This window comes from Oncorhynchus clarkii, chromosome 23 (genome assembly GCF_045791955.1).
Source record: "Oncorhynchus clarkii lewisi isolate Uvic-CL-2024 chromosome 23, UVic_Ocla_1.0, whole genome shotgun sequence".
In the NCBI taxonomy this organism is placed as follows: domain Eukaryota; kingdom Metazoa; phylum Chordata; class Actinopteri; order Salmoniformes; family Salmonidae; genus Oncorhynchus; species Oncorhynchus clarkii.
Genome location: NC_092169.1, coordinates 33,936,337 through 33,957,946, shown reverse-complemented (window position 1 = coordinate 33,957,946; position 21,610 = coordinate 33,936,337). Strand labels below are relative to the sequence as shown.

The following is a 21,610-nucleotide window of genomic DNA, read 5'->3' as shown; positions in this document are numbered from 1 at the left end:
TACGACACAGTAATAACCTATGAGTAACTTAGTTTCTCCTCCCTTTCTTTTCTTCCACCATGTCACCCTCCTCTCGCCTTCCCCCCACCAGGGTCCTTGTCCCACTCAGAGTGCAGCTCCCTGTCCCACTCCACTCCTCCCATGTCCCCCGCCAATCTAGAGACAGCGTCCTTTGCCAGCAGCCAATCACAGAGCTCTATCTCCACCAGCGCCACCCAGCCCAGGATATCAGGCAGCCCTGCCTTAATAGGGGACCGACGGAAGGACAGGTGCAAACATGCACACACACAGCCACACATGTGCGCGCATCAGCACACTAGAGTCCTACCTGGGTCAGTTTTTTGGAGCCACACCTGCCGGCTACATCAATTCCGAGCCCCACCCAATACCCCACAGCAGGACAGATTTTTCTCTGCAACCCGACCCACCCGCATAGCATTGTTCCGAGAGCTGATCCCTGACCCGCAAAATAATGTACATTTATTTAATTGTTTTTATGACTCCAGAGTAGTAGGCTATTATTCCCCTTCCCTGCATTAATGAATTTGTCTGCATGTCTATTCAACATTTGAATAAAAGGAAACCAACGATGCAGCACATTGACAAATCAAATTGACTTCTAATTAGCCTTCTTACCTAATGAAAGCCTATAGCCGACATACAAAACAATACCTCTACATTCAATATGTTTTCAGATAATCAAATAGTTTAATTGAAACTTAAATGAACAATTCCCAGAATCTAATATAGCCTACAAAAATACATGCATTTAGTTGGCTATACTCAAACTTTCACCAGCTGCAGTGGTTTAAACTTCATATGATCTGCGTATGGTCTAAATTAACAAACTGATAATTAACAGAATTATTGTCAACAAATACCTTCTGGGCACATTTTGCAGGCTATGTAAGCTATCCATCTACCGGGTTGCTCTCCTTGCCTAAAGGGACTCCAAAATCCTTCTTAACCAGGGGTTTCACTTGCCAGCACCTGTTTCCACGATGGTGTATTCCACCATTATAAACTATCTTCTTATTTCTCTGGTTACATTAACCATTTCCAAGTGAGCTAGCCTAGCTAGGGAAAGAAAACTTGACAATGTATTGTCACGTGTGGTGGCGGGACGGAACATAGCTCTGCACGTGGACGAATTAGAATGTTTCAGCACCACACAAAGAGACAGTACCTGCTCTACACTCTCTCACAGCCTCTCACAGCCTACTGCCTGCCTCACCACTCACAGAATGGAATTCGCAACACAACAAGCTCCTGGGTTTGTAAAAAATATATATATTTTGATTGAAGACCTTTCCGACCTGATGCAGGACCCTAACACACACACACACACACACACACTAACACACACACACACACACACACACACACACACACCTGCTTTGAGGTACCATCCCCATCACTTTGACTAGTTACGTGTTGCCTCATTAGTCAATGGAACATGTTGATATATACCTGTACATCCCATCGGTCTCTCTTCTGTTTGTCTTTGTCTCTTGTCTGTCTGTCTGTGAGTTGATGCTGATCGTAGTGTTAGTGGTGAAGTAAACATCACTGTCTGGAAGCTGTGTCCCACGTTGTTTGTGGCTCCATCTTCTATAATTTTATCTGTAAACTGTCTTTCCTTCCCCTTGTCTATCTGGAGCTCTCTGAACCTTCCTGACATCCATCCTCTCCTTTCTGGGATTTTTGATTCGCTCCCTTTCCCTTTCTTGCTTTCCCTCCTTTGCCTCGTTACTCTTTTTCCGTCTTCCCCTCTTTTTCTTCTCTTCCCTCTCTTCCCCTTTCCCTCTGTCCCTCTCCTCACCCTCTGTCCCTCTCTTCACCCTCTGTCCCTCTCCTCACCCTCTGTCCCTCTCTTCACCCTCTGTCCCTCTCTTCACCCTCTGTCCCTCTCTTCACCCTCTGTCCCTCTCCTCACCCTCTGTCCCTCTCCTCACCCTCTGTCCCTCTTCTCACCCTCTTTCCCTCTCTTCACCCTCTCTGTGTGATTTTCTTTCCCTCTCTTTCCCTGTATTTTCCTCCTCTTCTCTCTTTCCCTGTATTTTCCTTCTCTTCCCCTGTCTTCCCCTGTCTTTCCTTCTCTTCTCTCTTCCCCTGTCTTTCCCTGTCTTTCCCTGTCTTTCCTTCTCTTCTCTCTTTCCCTGTCTTTACCTGTCTTTCCTTCTCTTCTCTCTTTCCCTGTCTTCCCCTGTCTTTCCCTGTCTTTCCTTCTCTTCTCTCTTTCCCTGTCTTTCCCTGTCTTTCCGTCTTTCCTTCTCTTTCCCTGTCTTCCCCTGTCTTTCCCTGTCTTTCCCTGTCTTTCCCTCTCTTTCCCTCTCTTTCCCTGTATTTTCCTTCTCTTCTCTCTTTCCCTGTATTTTCCTTCTCTTCTCTCTTCCCCTGTCTTTCCCTGTCTTTCCCTGTCTTTCCCTCTCTTTCCCTCTCTTTCCCTGTCTTTCCTTCTCTTTCCCTGTCTTTCCTTCTCTTCTCTCTTCCCCTGTCTTTCCCTGTCTTTCCCTGTCTTTCCCTGTCTTTCCTTCTCTTTCCCTGTCTTCCCCTGTCTTCCCCTGTCTTTCCCTGTCTTTCTCGGTCTTTCCCTCTCTTTCCCTGTCTTTCCCTCTCTTTCCCTGTCTTTCCTTCTCTTTCCCTGTCTTCCCCTGTCTTCCCCTGTCTTTCCCTGTCTTTCTCTGTCTTTCCCTCTCTTTCCCTGTAATTTCCTTCTCTTCTCTCTTCCCCTGTCTTTCCCTGTCTTCCCCTGTCTTTCCCTGTCTTTCCCTGTCTTTCCTTCTCTTTCCTTCTCTTTCACTGTCTTTCCCTGTCTTTCCCTCTTTCCTCTCTCTCCCCATTTATCTCCCTTCCCTCTTCATCTCTGCTCTAGATATCTGTTCTATAACAGATCCTTTCTCCGCCTGCCTCTGGCTGTTAGGCCCAGGTTCTCCTCATTACGGAGCTTGAGGTTTGTTCTACACTAGTCAGGCACGCAGAAATGGGTGCCGTTTGAGTCTTGATTTTTCTAACATTGTTAAAGTACCTGACTGTTTTATTTGTAATGCTTTAAGTAATATGGCTCAATTGATGACAGGAAGCATATAAGAATAAGGGGAAAAGCAATCAGTGTGCTTAAACTCCCCGAATTGTAAATTCTATGTAAATTCCCATGAATTCCAAAAAGTATTTTGTGCCACTTTGAAACTTCCTGGAATTTTGCAACGCTAATCCTTTGCATTTGAGAAGTCCTTAGTGAGATGTTGAGACTAAGCTATAACATAAGAGAAAATACACATTATATTCCTTTAAAGTGTCTTCAGTGCTTTTCACTAGTTCCTTAAAATTGCATGACGATGCTGTTGAATTTTGTCTGATCGCATGATTGGAACATGACCTGGAGCCTGGCTGGAACATCCTTTGTATGCACAGCTTATATCTGTGTCGTAATATGCTTTAACAGAAGGAGGCATTCACATTCAGGCTAGTCAGTACTTTCCCTTATCATTTACTAATTTACATTGGCCTTTGGTATTTAGTATTATTTCAAAATTGTGCCAAAATAAAACCACTTTTTGCTTGATGATGTTTTAACGGGATGGGTTTTGTGTGTGTGTGTGTGGTGTCATTACAGTATGACGCTAAGTCAGTATTAGGTTTTGTAATGTTCTTCTTTCTGTTGGTCTCCTAAAAGGCCCTATCTGGAGGAGCCCCGTAACGTGACGGTACAGAAGGGGGCAGAACCGCTGGGCATCTCCATAGTGAGTGGGGAGAATGGGGGTGTGTTCGTGTCCAAGGTGATGGCAGGAAGCATTGCGCACCAAGCACGGCTGGAGTACGGGGACCAACTGCTGGAGGTATGTTTTCCTCACCTACTTTTTGGGTCATAGTCCCGTGAAGCTCAGTTAGTAGATCATTGGACTTGAATGACGCTTGCAACGCCAGGGTTGTTGGTTCAATTCCCACAGGGGACCAGTATGAAAATGTATGCTCTCACTACTGTTAGTCGCTCTGGATAAGAGCGTCAGCTATATATCTGCAGTAATAATGAAATGTTTGAATGATGCGTTTCACAATGTTAAAAAAAAGAAAACATGTTTTTGGTCCCACATAAAATTGCATAACGATGGTTCAGTCTTCCTATTGGTCAACGAAAGCCGGACCGGCTCTTGTTGTTAAATTGGCAGGCTGCACCCCCCCACCCACCACGCTATTCCTTCAGCGTCACTCAGAGGGGTGGTTATCATCCCACAAGCAGAATCATCAATGGCAGAAATCACCCTGCCATTACCTGGTTGTTAGAATTCTATTATGTTTGCCTAATTTCAGTTTATGTGACAAAACAAGCAATTCATTGTGTATAGCATCATTGTACCATTTAAAAAAATAAATTAAAAAAACATTTTATTTTATTTATTTTGCCCCTTTTTTCTCCCCAATTTCGTGGTATCCAATTGTTAGTAGCTACTATCTTGTCTCATTGCTACAACTCCCGTACGGGCTCGGGAGAGAGTCATGCGTCCTCCGAAACACAACCCAACCAAGCCGCACTGCTTCTTAACACATTGCGCATCCAACCCGGAAGCCAGCCGCACCAATGTGTCTGAGGCTACACCGTGCACTTGGCAACCTTGGTTAGCGCACACTGCGCCCGGCCCGCCACAGGAGTCGCTGGTGCGCGATGAGACAAGGATATCCCTACCGGCCAACCCCTCCCTAACCCGGACGACGCTAGGCCAATTGTGTGTCGCCCCATGGACCGTTCGTGAACTCAGAGTCTCTTGCTCAAATGTATCGGTCGCAGGTGTACAATGAGGGGCCTCCCAGGTGGCGCAGTGGTTAAGGGGCCACCCGGGAGGCCCCTCATTGTACCATTTAAATCGCTGTGAAATATATGTTTTCATTTTGTATTGTCACCTGCAGCAGTGGCATTTCACTACACCTGCGACCGATACATTTGATATAAAATATGTTGTTTTACAGGGTCAGCCATAGCAGTATGGTGCCACTGGAGCAAATAAGGGTGAAGTGCCTTGCTCAAGGGCACATCTACAGATCTTTCAACTTGTCAGCTCTGGTATTCAAACCAGCAACCTTTCGGTTACTGGCACAACGCTCTAACCGCTTGGCTACCCAAATATTTTTTTAATAATGAAAAATATAGTATTTTCAACTGTTTAAAGTTGGTGGATCATACTGTAAGTAAAGGGCTCAAGCGCGAGTGGTTTCCACTAGATTCCACAGCCACAAAGTCTCCACCATGTTGTGGGGAAACAGAATGCAGAGTTGTTTATTTGAGACATACTACATCTAGCACCTTTAGCTCAAAAAACATGTTTAAATGCCATTTACCCACATTCTCGATCTTAATCTTACTCTCTTTCTCTCACCTTTCCCCCTGTCTCTCTCGCTCTCTCTCTCTTCTTCTATCCCTCTCACTCATCCATCCCTCACTCACTCACTCAAACTGTTGTTGTTCTTTCTTTCAGTTTAATGGGATCAACTTGCGGAACGCCAATGAGCAGCAGGCGAGGCTTGTGATTGGTCAGCAGTGTGACACCATCACCATCCTGGCTCAGTACAATCCACACATGTTCCAGCTGGGAAACCACTCTCGCTCCAGGTAAGGCCACAGACACACACACAGACACAGACACACACACACAGACACACACACACACACACACACACACACACACACACACACACACACACACACACACACACACACACACACACACACACACACACACACACACACACACACACACACACACACACACACATACACAGAGCTGGGAAACCTCTCTTGCTCCAGTTAAGGGTACGCCACACACACACACACACACACACAGAGCTGGGAAACCTCTCTCGCTCCAGGTAATAGGAGACTGATTTTGATGACATTCTCTTCAGTTCTCGTATGGAGTCCATCAGTGGTCAGCCAACCCCCCAGCTCAGCGGAGCCACCACTCCAGACAATCACTCCGTCATCGACACCTTGAGTGAGCAAGACGAAGGGACCATGACACCACCTTCTAAACAGACCACCCCAGCAACCAGCCCTCACAGCTCCTTCAGGTACAGGATAACTCAGGTGGACATAATATTGTCGAAATAAATCAAATAAACAACAGCTGTAGCATTCTGTTCCTTAGTGTTAGTTATTAATATGTCATCAGGGTTTAAGTCAATTCCATTCATATTCAGTCAATGCAGGAAGTTGGAATTTGAGTTACGTTCCTGAATTGACCAATTTTAAGTGGTGGTCATTGGGTTGCCAGATAGACTCTGACTATGGGAGGCATATCCGTCTCTGTCCAGGCTATCATCTCCAGGTGCAGGCTCTCGCAGGGCCCCAGAGGTGAGGCTGGTGCGGCTGAAGAAGCCCCAGGGAGAGTTGGGGGTGCAGCTCTGTGGAGGGAACCTGTATGGTATATATGTAGAGAGTCTGGAGGATGACAGCCCTGCCAAGTGTCCCGACGGACTGGTGCCTGGAGACCAAATACTGGAGGTAGAGTATAGGGCCGTATAGTGTAGTATAGAGGTAACCTGTATGGTACATACGTAGAGAGACAGGTATACCTACAGACTTCCTGGGCCATGTGTAGCACTGAAGTAGATGCAGAGTTACTCCAACACATACCTTTCTTCTTGCTAGCTACCGATTCCATTTTTTTATGTACAGTTAATTTGATGTTAGCAAACTATTCAGTGATTCACAAACATTTTGTATTATTACTTTGCTCAATATTGAATGGATGTTTTTCAACAGTACAATGGTGTCAACATGAAGAATAAGACTGCGGAAGAGGCTTACCTGGAGATGTTGAAACCGGCTGAAACGGTCATGTTTAAAGTCCAACATCGTCTGGATGAGCTCGCCATGCTCAAAGACTCACCAGGAGATGGGTTTTATATCAGGTACTAAAACTATGTTGTCACTCTGAAATGTTTTCATATCAGATTGCTGCACATATTTCTTTTTGAAACATCAGTCAACATCTTACTACTGTAATCCCCTTCACGTATGGAGTCACATCCGTCCTGTAGTCAACATCTTACTACTGTAATCCCCTTCACGTATGGAGTCACATCCGTCCTGTAGTCAACATCTTACTACTGTAATCCCCTTCACATATGGAGTCACATCCGGCCTGTAGTCAACATCTTACTACTGTAATCCCCTTCACATATGGAGTCACATCCGTCCTGTAGTCAACATCTTACTACTGTAATCCCCTTCACGTATGTAGTCACATCCGTCCTGTAGTCAACATCTTACTACTGTATCCCCTTCACGTATGGAGTCACATCCGTCCTGTAGTCAACATCTTACTACTGTATCCCCTTCACGTATGGAGTCACATCCGTCCTGTAGTCAACATCTTACTACTGTAATCCCCTTCACGTATGTAGTCACATCCGTCCTGTAGTCAACATCTTACTACTGTATCCCCTTCACGTATGGAGTCACATCTGTCCTGTAGTCAACATCTTACTACTGTATCCCCTTCACGTATGGAGTCACATCCGTCCTGTAGTCAACATCTTACTACTGTAATCCCCTTCACATATGGAGTCACATCCGTCCTGTAGTCAACATCTTACTACTGTAATCCCCTTCACGTATGGAGTCACATCCGTCCTGTAGTCAACAACTTACTACTCTAATCCCCTTCACGTATGGAGTCACATCAGGCCTGTAGTCAACATCTTACTACTGTATCCCCTTCACGTATGTAGTCACATCCGTCCTGTAGTCAACATCTTACTACTGTAATCCCCTTCACGTATGGAGTCACATCCGTCCTGTAGTCAACATCTTACTACTGTAATCCCCTTCACGTATGTAGTCACATCCGTCCTGTAGTCAACATTTTACTACTGTATCCCCTTCACGTATGGAGTCACATCCGTCCTGTAGTCAACATCTTACTACTGTAATCCCCTTCACGTATGGAGTCACATCCGTCCTGTAGTCAACATCTTACTACTGTAATCCCCTTCACATATGGAGTCACATCCGTCCTGTAGTCAACATCTTACTACTGTAATCCCCTTCACGTATGGAGTCACATCCGTCCTGTAGTCAACATCTTACTACTGTAATCCCCTTCACGTATGGAGTCACATCCGTCCTGTAGTCAACATCTTACTACTGTAATCCCCTTCGTGTATGGAGTCACATCCGTCCTGTAGTCAACATCTTACTACTGTAATCCCCTTCACGTATGGAGTCACATCCGTCCTGTAGTCAACATCTTACTACTGTAATCCCCTTCACGCATGGAGTCACATCCGTCCTGTAGTCAACATCTTACTACTGTATCCCCTTCGTGTATGGAGTCACATCCGTCCTGTAGTCAACATCTTACTACTGTATCCCCTTCACGTATGGAGTCACATCCGTCCTGTAGTCAACATCTTACTACTGTAATCCCCTTCGTGTATGGAGTCACATCCGTCCTGTAGTCAACATCTTACTACTGTATCCCCTTCGTGTATGGAGTCACATCCGTCCTGTAGTCAACATCTTACTACTGTATCCCCTTCACATATGGAGTCACATCCGTCCTGTAGTCAACATCTTACTACTGTATCCCCTTCACATGTGGAGTCACATCCGTCCTGTAGTCAACATCTTACTACTGTATCCCCTTCACATATGGAGTCACATCCGTCCTGTAGTCAACATCTTACTACTCTAATCCCCTTCGTGTATGGAGTCACATCCGTCCTGTAGTCAACATCTTACTACTGTAATCCCCTTCACGTATGGAGTCACATCCGTCCTGTAGTCAACATCTTACTACTGTATCCCCTTCGTGTATGGAGTCACATCCGTCCTGTAGTCAACATCTTACTACTGTAATCCCCTTCACATATGGAGTCACATCCGTCCTGTAGTCAACATCTTACTACTGTATCCCCTTCACATATGGAGTCACATCCGTCCTGTAGTCAACATCTTACTACTCTAATCCCCTTCGTGTATGGAGTCACATCCGTCCTGTAGTCAACATCTTACTACTGTAATCCCCTTCACGTATGGAGTCACATCCGTCCTGTAGTCAACATCTTACTACTGTATCCCCTTCGTGTATGGAGTCACATCCGTCCTGTAGTCAACATCTTACTACTGTAATCCCCTTCACGTATGTAGTCACATCCGTCCTGTAGTCAACATCTTACTACTGTATCCCCTTCACGTATGTAGTCACATCCGTCCTGTAGTCAACATCTTACTACTGTAATCCCCTTCGTGTATGGAGTCACATCCGTCCTGTAGTCAACATCTTACTACTGTAATCCCCTTCACGTATGGAGTCACATCCGTCCTGTAGTCAACATCTTACTACTGTAATCCCCTTCACGTATGGAGTCACATCCGTCCTGTAGTCAACATCTTACTACTGTAATCCCCTTCACATATGGAGTCACATCCGTCCTGTAGTCAACATTTTACTACTCTAATCCCCTTCACGTATGGAGTCACATCCGTCCTGTAGTCAACATCTTACTACTGTATCCCCTTCGTGTATGGAGTCACATCCGTCCTGTAGTCAACATCTTACTACTGTAATCCCCTTCGTGTATGGAGTCACATCCGTCCTGTAGTCAACATCTTACTACTGTAATCCCCTTCGTGTATGGAGTCACATCCGTCCTGTAGTCAACATCTTACTACTGTAATCCCCTTCGTGAATGGAGTCACATCCGTCCTGTAGTCAACATCTTACTACTGTAATCCCCTTCGTGTATGGAGTCACATCCGTCCTGTAGTCAACATCTTACTACTGTAATCCCCTTCGTGTATGGAGTCACATCCGTCCTGTAGTCAACATCTTACTACTGTAATCCCCTTCGTGTATGGAGTCACATCGGGCCTGTAGTCAACATCTTACTACTGTATCCCCTTCACGTATGGAGTCACATCCGTCCTGTAGTCAACATCTTACTACTGTATCCCCTTCACGTATGGAGTCACATCCGTCCTGTAGTCAACATCGTACTACTGTATCCCCTTCACGTATGGAGTCACATCCGTCCTGTAGTCAACATCTTACTACTGTAATCCCCTTCGTGTATGGAGTCACATCCGTCCTGTAGTCAACATCTTACTACTGTATCCCCTTCGTGTATGGAGTCACATCCGTCCTGTAGTCAACATCTTACTACTGTAATCCCCTTTGTGTATGGAGTCACATCCGTCCTGTAGTCAACATCTTACTACTGTAATCCCCTTCGTGTATGGAGTCACATCCGTCCTGTAGTCAACATCTTACTACTGTAATCCCCTTCACGTATGGAGTCACATCCGTCCTGTAGTCAACATCTTACTACTGTAATCCCATTCACGTATTTAGTCACATCCGTCCTGTAGTCAACATCTTACTACTCTAATCCCCTTCACGTATGGAGTCACATCCGTCCTGTAGTCAACATCTTACTACTGTAATCCCCTTCACATATGGAGTCACATCCGTCCTGTAGTCAACATCTTACTACTCTAATCCCCTTCACGTATGGAGTCACATCCGTCCTGTAGTCAACATCTTACTACTGTAATCCCCTTCGTGTATGGAGTCACATCCGTCCTGTAGTCAACATCTTACTACTGTAATCCCCTTCACGTATGGAGTCACATCCGTCCTGTAGTCAACATCTTACTACTCTAATCCCCTTCACGTATGTAGTCACATCCGTCCTGTAGTCAACATCTTACTACTGTAATCCCCTTCACGTATGGAGTCACATCCGTCCTGTAGTCAACATCTTACTACTGTAATCCCCTTCACGTATGGAGTCACATCCGTCCTGTAGTCAACATCTTACTACTCTAATCCCCTTCACGTATGTAGTCACATCCGTCCTGTAGTCAACATCTTACTACTCTAATCCCCTTCACGTATGTAGTCACATCCGTCCTGTAGTCAACATCTTACTACTGTAATCCCCTTCACGTATGGAGTCACATCCATCCTGTAGTCAACATCTTACTACTGTAATCCCCTTCACGTATGGAGTCACATCCGTCCTGTAGTCAACATTTTACTACTGTAATCCCCTTCACGTATGGAGTCACATCCGTCCTGTAGTCATCGTACTACTGTAATCCCCTTCACGTATGGAGTCACATCCGTCCTGTAGTCATCTTACTACTGTAATCCCCTTCACGTATGTAGTCACATCCGTCCTGTAGTCAACATCTTACTACTGTAATCCCCTTCACGTATGGAGTCACATCCATCCTGTAGTCAACATCTTACTACTGTAATCCCCTTCACGTATGGAGTCACATCCGTCCTGTAGTCAACATTTTACTACTGTAATCCCCTTCACGTATGGAGTCACATCCGTCCTGTAGTCATCGTACTACTGTAATCCCCTTCACGTATGGAGTCACATCCGTCCTGTAGTCAACAATTTACTACTCTAATCCCCTTCACGTATGGAGTCACATCGGTCCTGTAGTCAACGTCTTACTACTGTATCCCCTTCACGTATGGAGTCACATCGGGCCTGTAGTCAGCATCTTACTACTGTAATCCCCTTCACGTATGGAGTCACATCGGTCCTGTAGTCAACATCTTACTACTGTAATCCCCTTCACGTATGGAGTCACATCGGGCCTGTAGTCAGCATCTTACTACTGTATCCCCTTCGTGTATGGAGTCACATCCGTCCTGTAGTCAACATCTTACTACTGTATCCCCTTCACGTATGGAGTCACATCGGGCCTGTAGTCAACATCTTACTACTGTATCCCCTTCACATATGGAGTCACATCGGGCCTGTAGTCAACATCCATCAGGTGTAAATAAACTGTACCTGGTTTTTACATGTCTATATTCTTTAACTGTACAATATCACTGCATCCCCATGAAAATGATCTTTACATTTTCTAAATGAACGTCAACCCATCTGTGTTCCTTCTCCTTTCAGAGCACTTTATGAGCGAGTAGCAGAGATGGAGCTGGAGCTGAGTTTCAAGAAGGATGACATCCTGTACATTGAAGACACGCTACCAAAGGGCAACTTTGGCTTCTGGATGGCGTGGCAGTTAGATGAGAGCGCACACAAGCTGGCACGAGGGCAGGTCCCCAGCAAATACATGTAAGTCATACTGTACCTGCTGTAAATAAACTTTAGGTAACAGTTATGTTGAATGTTGAAATGTTGATACACAGAGATATTTAATGATTGCATTTGGTATTTGATGTGTGTGTTTCTGCAGGGTCTCAATATGACTCCCTTTTAAAATAAAGGTTAAAAAACACATGATACGCCTTATTAAATTACTTTATTAATGCTTATGCATGCTTATAACATGTTTAAAAAGCATTATAAACTGGGTGGTTCAAGCCCTGAATTCTGATTGGCTGACAGCCATGGTATATCAAACCGTTTACCACTGGTACGACAAAACATTTATTTTTAATGCTCTAATTACATTGGTAACCAGTTTATAATAGCAATAAGGCACCTCAGGTATTGCCAATATACCACGGTTAAGGGCTGTGTCCAGGCACTCTGCGTTCCATCATGTGTAAGAACAACAGCCCTTAGCTGTGGTATATTGGCCATATACCACACCTTCATGGGCCTTATTGCTTCATTCTGGTGTCTGGTTAGACTGTAAACTATCCTTACAGACCCACATCAAACATCTCCAATCCAAAGTTAAATCTAGAATTGGCTTCCTATTTCACAACAAAGCATCCTTCACTCATGCTGCCAAACATACCCTTGTAAAACTGACCATCCTACCAATCCTCGACTTCGGCGATGTCATTTACAAAATAGCCTCCAATACCCTACTCAACAAATTGGATGCAGTCTATCACAGTGCAATCCGTTTTGTCACCAAAGCCCCATATACTACCCACCATTGCGACCTGTACGCTCTCGTTGGCTGGCCCTCGCTTCATACTCGTTGCCAAACCCACTGGCTCCATGTCATCTACAAGACCCTGCTAGGTAAAGTCCCCCCTTATCTCAGCTCGCTGGTCACCATAGCATCACCCACCTGTAACACGCGCTCCAGCAGGTATATCTCTCTGGTCACCCCCAAAACCAATTCTTTCTTTGGCCGCCTCTCCTTCCAGTTCTCTGCTGCCAATGACTGGAACGAACTACAAAAATCTCTGAAACTGGAAACACTTATCTCCCTCACTAGCTTTAAGCACCAACTGTCAGAGCAGCTCACAGATTACTGCACCTGTACATAGCCCACCTATAATTTAGCCCAAACGACTACCTCTTTACCTACTGTATTTATTTTATTTATTTAGCTCCTTTGCACCCCATTGTTTTTATTTCTACTTTACACATTCTTCCACTGCAAATCTACCATTCCAGTGTTTTACTTTGCCACCATGGCCTTTTTTTTTTGCCTTTACCTCCCTTATCTCACCTCATTTGCTCACATCGTATATAGACTTGTTTATACTGTATTATTGACTCTATGTTTGTTTTACTCCATGTGTAACTCTGTGTCGTTGTATGTGTCGAACTGCTTTGCTTTATCTTGGCCAGGTCTCAATTGTAAATGAGAACTTGTTCTCAAATTGCCTACCTGGTTATATAAAGGTGAAATAAAAAAAATTAAATTCAAACCCGTTGTACTGTGTATTCCCCTGTGTTTTTCAGAATGGACCAGGAGTTCTACAGGAGACACAGCATGCCTGATATGAAGGATGAGAGCGGTACCGCCAGTAAGACCCTCTCGGCTGCCGCTCGCAGGTCCTTCTTCCGCAGGAAACAGAAACACAAACGCTCTGGGTCTAAAGACGGGAAGGACCTAGTGGACGCCATCAGCACTGACTCACTGCCCATCATGGAGGGTGAGGAAGGCCCATTCACACCTTGCTGTACTGTAAATGATAACCGTGGAACATGTAGATTCTTGATTCATCTCATGTATGGTCATGTGTGACTCAGTTGGTGACAGGGCTCTACAGTGTGACCATTTCACCCGCATATGCGCCTAAATATTTTGCCGTGAGACCTGGAGTTTTAATTTGGTAGCACCAGTGCACGAGGTTAAAGATCCCCCAGAGGATAATTGTTGCAATGATTACTTCACTGTACCGCAGCCCCTGAGCATCATGGAGAACACACTGAGTGCAGATTCATGACTGTCATGTTTGGACCATTACAACAAAGAAAACGGCTTGATACCTTTTCTTTGTGTGCTCCTACATTTAGTTCAACTTAGGCGCACACTCGCTGCTTGTAAAAAGTAAATGAAAGGTCAGCGTAGAGCCCTGGGTACACCAAGGTTGCCGGGTCCATTCCAACTGTCATGTTCTGACCTTTATTTCCTTTGTTTTGTCTTTATTTAGTCTGGTCAGGGCGTGAGTTGGGGTGGGCAGTCTGTTTGTGTTTCTATGTTTTTTCTATTTCTGTGTTTGGCCTGATATGGTTCTCAATCAGAGGCAGCTGTTTATCGTTGTCCCAGATTGAGAACCATATTTAGGTAGCCTGGGTTTCACTGTTGGTTCGTGGGTGTTTGTTTCCGTGTGTGTGTTTGTCGCCACACGGAACTGTTTGGGTTTGGTTATTTCACGTATTAGTTTATTGTTTTTGTATTTCATAGTGTTCAGTGCTTTTCTTATTAAAATCGTCATGAACACTTACCACACCGCATCTTGGTCCGATCCTTACTCCTCTTCAGACGAAGAGGAGGAAATCTGCCGTTACACCAACATGGTTCACATTCCCATAATGTATGCACTTGCTTTGTACTGTAAGTTGCTTTGGATAAAAGTGCCTCAAGTGGCATATGCTATTATTCATGTAGGTGCAAAGCTAGTTTTCCACTGCAGTGTTCATGATCTCTGTTTTGACATAGTGCTATAATGTCTAACTACCAGAGTGTCCAGGAGGTGGTGTGATCCATTCCCAGACCTGTGCTGGTTCTGGGGTTAGGGTATCATGTACATACACACTGTAGTTTTCCATAATTCTGCTGACGGTTCTGTGTATTGTCTATCTACCAGATGGTGTGAGCCTGGCCTACCAGAGGATCCAGAAGGTAGAGTGTTCCAGCCCCAGACCAGTGCTGGTTCTGGGGCCCCTAGTGGAGGCTAACAAGGACATGCTGGTGAAGGAGGCCCCCGGGAGGTTCTGTCGGTGCCTACCTGGTGGGCTGTTATGTTGTGATAATGCTATGTCATGTTATGATAATGCTATTTCATGTTAGAACATCGCTATGTCATGTTATAACAGTGCTATGTCATGTTATGATAATGCTATGTCATGTTATGACAGGATTGTAAACTACTCAAATAAGTAAATTGATTGTCAATTATCATGTGTTATTTTATTTTATACAGTATATGAAATACTAAAATGTGATTATTTTTGTCTGTCCATTCAGAGGTGATGAAGGCATCTCAGCAGGCGATAGAACGAGGGGTGAAGGACTGCGTCTTCATAGACTTCAAACGAAGGAGCGGCCATTTTGATGTCACAACTGTTGCTTCCATCAAGGAAATCACAGAGAAGGTATATTTAGTTTATTTATTTACAGTTTAGTCTTATTGAGATAAAAAAAACATATTTAGGAGAGAAACCAGTTCAGCATATTTTGTACATAGACAGGACTAGTAAATATCTGGATTAATACATGGCAGCTGCCATCCTATATCGTGACAGTGTGTATGTTATGTACAGTGTGACAGAACCTAACAAAATGGCTGTTAGATTTTGTCAGTTGATCTAATGATATGTCATTTTGGAAACATTCTTTGCTGTGCTTTCATTCATTTCTCATGCAAACCCAACTGGTTAGATTTTGTTGTTGTTTCTATTTTGAAGGATTGTCACTGTTTACTTGACATTGCACCCCACGCCATCGAACGGCTTCACAGCGTTCACATCTATCCAATTGTCATTTTCATTCGCTACAAAAATGCAAAGCAGATAAAGTGAGTACTAGCCCCCATTCTACTATAAATACTTATTTTTGTGTGCTGTATTTTGAGACAATGATCTAACACCACTGCTATCAGAGTCATCTGGCCAAGCTATCACAGCTGCTTTCCCTCATGGAGTTCCTCTATTGAAATGTAAAAGCTCATGGATCTCCTTTAGTCTTCTTTAAACATTATTTTTTTTATACCAATAACAATGCTATCAATCAATCAACTGTATTTATAAAGCCCTCTTTACATCAGAACTTGTTCCAAAGTGTTTATACTGTCACGACTTCCGCCAAAGTCGGTCCCTCTCCTTGTTCGGGCGGCCATCGCCAATCCACTTTTCATTTTCCATTTGTTTTGTCTTACACACCTGGTTTCAATTCCCCAATTACATGTTCATTATTTAACCCTCTGTTTTCCCCATGGTTTTTGTGCGTGTTTGTTTTATGTATTTCGGTCCTATTGTGTGGGCTTGGTATTACTACATGTATTTGGTAATTTTGAGTAAAGTTACTTTTATTACTCATCTCTGCTGTCCTGCGCCTGACTCCTCTGCACCAGCTACACCCAAACCTTTTACATATACGGTAACTCTGCCTACACCACAAACAGCATGCAAGCAAGCAGCACATTACCTCATCTACTGCCACTTTCCAATATCCCTGCTGTTTTCACGGTTGACTTACAGTAGTGTATTAAGTTTAATTGTCTTTCAGTCTAGGTGCACTTTCATTACTATAACATTGCAGAAATGATCTCCGATTCATTCCTATCACAGACACGTTCCAAAACAAATTAATCAAAGTGATCAAAATGAAATGAATCAGAAACGGCCCTAGCCGACACTCCTCTTGGGATAATCGTGATTCATTAGAGAAGATCTCTGGTTGGTATTTTCATTTGTAATCGGAGGGGAAGATTAAGTCTGCTGAACACACAGACATGCACACTCTCACACACAGACACAAAACGCAGGCACAGACACGCCAGGGCTCAACGCTGACTATTTTTACAAGGAGCACGTGCGCCTAAGTTGAAAAAGGTAGGCGCGCACAAAGACATTTAGGAGCACAATGAAAAATATTTGAGGTAATAAAGCTAGAATCCTTCATTTTTTTTAGGCACAATGGTGCTCCTAATTTAAAATTCCAGGTTGCACAGCAAAATATTTAGGTGCATATGCAAATAAAATGGTTGTACTCTAGAGCCCTGCAGGCACTCACACACTGTCTCACACATTCTCGTACACATTCACAGAGACTCGTGCAGTGCGGCAGTGGACATGGAGAGGATCTGATTGAACTAAGCCTTCCCTGTCATCAACTGAGTGCCAGCTGTCCCTGGGATGAGAGGCTGAGCCCTATAGCTCTGTGGTGGGCTGCGGGGGCGTCTAGCTGAGCTATCCCTGTGACTGAGAGGCTGAGCCCTATAGCTCTGTGGTGGGCTGCGGGGGCGTCTAGCTGAGCTATCCCTGTGACTGAGAGGCTGAGCCCTATAGCTCTGTGGTGGGCTGCGGGGGCGACTAGCTGAGCTATCCCTGTGACTGAGAGGCTGAGCCCTATAGCTCTGTGGTGGGCTGCGGGGGCGTCTAGCTGAGCTATCCCTGTGACTGAGAGGCTGAGCCCTATAGCTCTGCGGTGGGCTGCGGGGGCGTCTAGCTGAGCTATCCCTGTGACTGAGAGGCTGAGCCCTATAGCTCTGTGGTGGGCTGCGGGGGCGTCTAGCTGAGCTATTCCTGTGACTGAGAGGCTGAGCCCTATAGCTCTGTGGTGGGCTGCGGGGGCGTCTAGCTGAGCTATCCCTGTGACAGAGAGGCTGAGCCCTATAGCTCTGTGGTGGGCTGCGGGGGCGTCTAGCTGAGCTATCCCTGTGACAGAGAGGTTGAAAGCTGGGCCTGTCTCTTCCAGTTTTGAGCTTTGTACTGGGGGCTGCTCGTCTCTGTCTCTGAGAGAGAGAGCGAGAGAGGCTGGAGGCTGGGCCCTACAGTACACTCTCAGCTATTTGGCTAAGCCCTTGCTGCTCTTCACTCACTCCACACTACCAGCAGAGACCAATCATCTCATATAAACACGTGAATAGTATGTCTATGGCAGATGCCTTTGAGAGTGAGCGAGAGAGAGAGTGAGCGAGAGAGAGAGAGAGAGAGAGAGAGAGAGAGAACCAAACCATGAACCACTCTCTGACATTCTATCCTTTAGATGGCGTCATATAGTCAATATGTAGACTGTAGGCCAGGCAGGGAAAGGAAAACAGCAGGTCAGGAGCAGACGGGTCACAGACAAGAGAGGCTCATTAACCCAGTTGCCACCCAGTGTGCCTGTTTTAAGTTTGACTGTACTTACCGCTCAGTTCGTACAGCACTATTACTCATCAACACTGCAATTGTAGTGAAGAGCAGAGACAGTCTTTCTTTTTTGTTGTTGCTGTCTTGTTGCCGTCTATGCAAATAATTGGGGGTCATTTTGTTGCCATGCCACCACAGTCTCTGTGTGATATCAACTGTGTGCCATGTGTCACCTCTTTTTTAATGAACTGAAATATTTGATATTTAATATGATTTTGTTCTTTCCTTCATTCAGAGAACAGAAGGATCCTCTATACTTACGGGATAAAGTCTCTCAGAAACATTCCAAGGAGCAGTTTGAAATGGCACAGAAAACTGAACAGGAGTACAGCAAGGTCTTTACAGGTTAGTATTATGTTAATATCATATAATAACATTCAGTTTGTTGCTATGTGAGAAGGCCTGTCATATGTACCTACAGTCTGGAGTCAGACCAGGCCTCGTATTCATAAATTGTATCAGAGTAGGAGCGCTGAACTAAGATCAGCCTGTTAGATCGTAATGAGTGAAGTTACATAGACAGAACCGGACCAGATCATCTACTCTGAGACAGTAATGGCCCAGATCATCTACTCTGAGACAGTAATGGCCCAAATCATCTACTCTGAGACAGAACCGGACCAGATCATCTACTCTGAGACAGTAATGGCCCAGATCATCTACTCTGAGACAGTAATGGCCCAGATCATCTACTCTGAGACAGTAATGGCCCAGATCATCTACTCCGAGACAGTAATGGCCCAGATCATCTACTCTGAGACAGTAATGGCCCAGATCATCTACTCTGAGACAGTAATGGCCCAGATCATCTACTCTGAGACAGTAATGGACCAGATCATCTACTCTGAGACAGTAATGGACCAGATCATCTACTCTGAGACAGTAATGGCCCAGATCATCTACTCTGAGACAGAACCGGACCAGATCATCTACTCTGAGACAGTAATGGCCCAGATCATCTACTCTGAGACAGAACCGGACCAGATCATTTACTCTGAGACAGTAATGGACCAGATCATCTACTCTGAGAGAGAACCGGACCAGATCATCTACTCTTGAGACAGTAATGGACCAGATCATCTACTCTGAGACAGAACCGGACCAGATCATCTACTCTGAGACAGAACCGGACCAGATCATCTACTCTGAGACAGAACCGGACCAGATCATCTACTCTGAGACAGAACCGGACCAGATCATCTACTCTGAGACAGAACCGGACCAGATCATCTACTCTGAGACAGAACCGGACCAGATAATCTACTCTGAGACAGTAATGGCCCAGATCATCTACTCTGAGACAGAACCGGACCAGATCATCTACTCTGAGACAGAACCGGACCAGATCATCTACTCTGAGACAGAACCGGACCAGATCATCTACTCTGAGACAGAACCGGACCAGATCATCTACTCTGAGATTTGAAAACAGTTTTTTTTGTGTTGCAGGTATCGTCCAAGGAGGAAGCCTGTCCTACATTTGCACTCAGATCATGACTATAGTGGACCAAGAACAAAGTAAAGTCATATGGATTCCTGATGGAGCTTTCTAGAAGGTTTCTAGGTGCTTCTATCTATGTAACACTTCAACCCTTAACAAGGAAGGTTGGGTATGATACACTTATCCACGGCTAAATGTTAAAAACTAGTCAACAATATCACATCACTGTTGTTATAATAGTCAACTATGAGGCTTGCATCCCGAATAGCACCCTATTCCCTATGTAGTGCACTACTTCCCCAAGTAGTGCACTATATATAGAGAATAGGGTGCTATTTGGGATGCGTGCAGCCTCTGATATACTCTCAACATAATAACACTTATCTGAAAGATGAAGATTCATATAGCACTGATTTGTCTCACACCCCACAAATAGAAGTAATAATCCCACTATAATGATGATGTCATAGTGATGCTGTATACTTCAGACAGGCCTAGAGATTCGTTTACACTAGTATTTAATATTGTAATGCTTTTTTACTTGAATGTTTGTCCCTTAACTCCACTATGGCACTCCTTGACTCTTCCTGTTCCTATGGTTCTCAATCATATGTCAGAATAGAAGTTGATGCATGGAATAGAAGAAAACAACATTTTAGACTTGTCTCAGACCTGTTTGTGCTGTAGTTGTTATCATGATGTCACAACGGATCTGGGATCTGTCTAGAAGACCATGTAATAACCATGATGAACTATAGTTATGGCAACAGGCTCAACATGGGTGCAGCAAGTTTTTCTTAACAGAATGGAATGGACCACTGTGTTCTCATCTTTATGTATGTTTTCTTTGTCATTTCAGTTCTCTAATCCCAATCTAATAATGTTGGTTATGAACCTTCCTTTATAGCCTACAAATGTAGCAGTTAGTGAACAGAAATGATTCTGTATGTTGTATTTTTTTCCCTCTGTTGTTTGTCATATAATTTACATATTTAAAGACAAAAATGTATGACAAATTTGCATGATTCTTTTTTTCCCCCAAGTTGATGTAAATGACAGACGTTTGTTTTACAACCCACTTACTGTTCTCAATGCAAAATATATATATATATGTATATATATATATATATATATATGTTTCCTTCTGTATGTTGTGCCAAACAGATTTGTTCTGCACCATTTATCCTTCAACCTAGTAATGCTTGAACACTAAGAAATGCAATAATACTTTACCGTAGGTACGATAGTTTCACCATGAGAAAATGTATGTGTTGTAGAGTTGTTCCAATGTTCCTAACATTTCATACATTTCCTAATGGGCATCTTTCTATTACCCGAAATGTAGAATTTCAAAAAGGGATATTTTATTTCTGTTCTAGGGGTTTGAATGCACCAAATTAAAAGAGGATGAATTCATAAATTTCAACATTATGATAAACTGGTAAATTACTTTTCCTTTTTTTTCTATAATATTTCATCTTCTCATGTTGGTTGAAACACGAAAGTAGACTATAGTTATAACTTCACTTCTCAATGAAATTATATTATTTGTATCAAATGTTAAGAAAAATAAATACATGTGGGGAACGTTGTCCAAGTCCAAGTGATTTGTTTTAATTGTAATTTACCATTACACACAAACAAAAACGTTCACCACAAGGCCAACTACCTCCTGGGACGAGGGACTGCGCTGAAACTCAGCACCTGCATATGTGAACGGGCACATTTGGAGCGTGTCAGGTATACACCATACACAGACATGCATATTTTTATCACAATTTTCTTCAATGATAAAGATTCATCTAGTTGTTTTTCTGGTGTTGTTTGCACTCGCCTCTGGATTTGTGTTTGTGCAGGACTGGTTATAACATGGTGTGCTGAGGACCAAGAGTGACGAGCACTCTGATGGAA

At 44.1% G+C, this 21,610-nt stretch overlaps 1 protein-coding gene across 3 annotated transcripts in view; it reads left to right on the top strand.

The window, feature by feature from the left end:
- Positions 1 to 19,997, top strand: part of LOC139382024 (disks large homolog 5-like) — a 152,594-nt gene extending 132,597 nt beyond the window's left edge. For 2 of the 3 annotated variants that reach the window (XM_071125952.1, XM_071125953.1), the window contains exons 25-38: positions 92 to 269; positions 2,876 to 2,953; positions 3,677 to 3,839; positions 5,472 to 5,605; positions 5,899 to 6,063; positions 6,307 to 6,496; positions 6,758 to 6,906; positions 11,932 to 12,102; positions 13,639 to 13,832; positions 14,991 to 15,134; positions 15,371 to 15,498; positions 15,811 to 15,920; positions 18,494 to 18,603; positions 19,708 to 19,997. In XM_071125952.1, coding sequence (XP_070982053.1) covers positions 92 to 269; positions 2,876 to 2,953; positions 3,677 to 3,839; positions 5,472 to 5,605; positions 5,899 to 6,063; positions 6,307 to 6,496; positions 6,758 to 6,906; positions 11,932 to 12,102; positions 13,639 to 13,832; positions 14,991 to 15,134; positions 15,371 to 15,498; positions 15,811 to 15,920; positions 18,494 to 18,603; positions 19,708 to 19,811 — 2,018 coding nt within the window. In that variant the 3' untranslated portion in view covers positions 19,812 to 19,997. The remainder of the gene's footprint in view (positions 1 to 91; positions 270 to 2,875; positions 2,954 to 3,676; positions 3,840 to 5,471; positions 5,606 to 5,898; positions 6,064 to 6,306; positions 6,497 to 6,757; positions 6,907 to 11,931; positions 12,103 to 13,638; positions 13,833 to 14,990; positions 15,135 to 15,370; positions 15,499 to 15,810; positions 15,921 to 18,493; positions 18,604 to 19,707) is intronic. The other variant, XM_071125954.1, reaches the window with a different exon arrangement.
- The last annotated feature ends 1,613 nt before the right edge of the window (positions 19,998 to 21,610 follow it).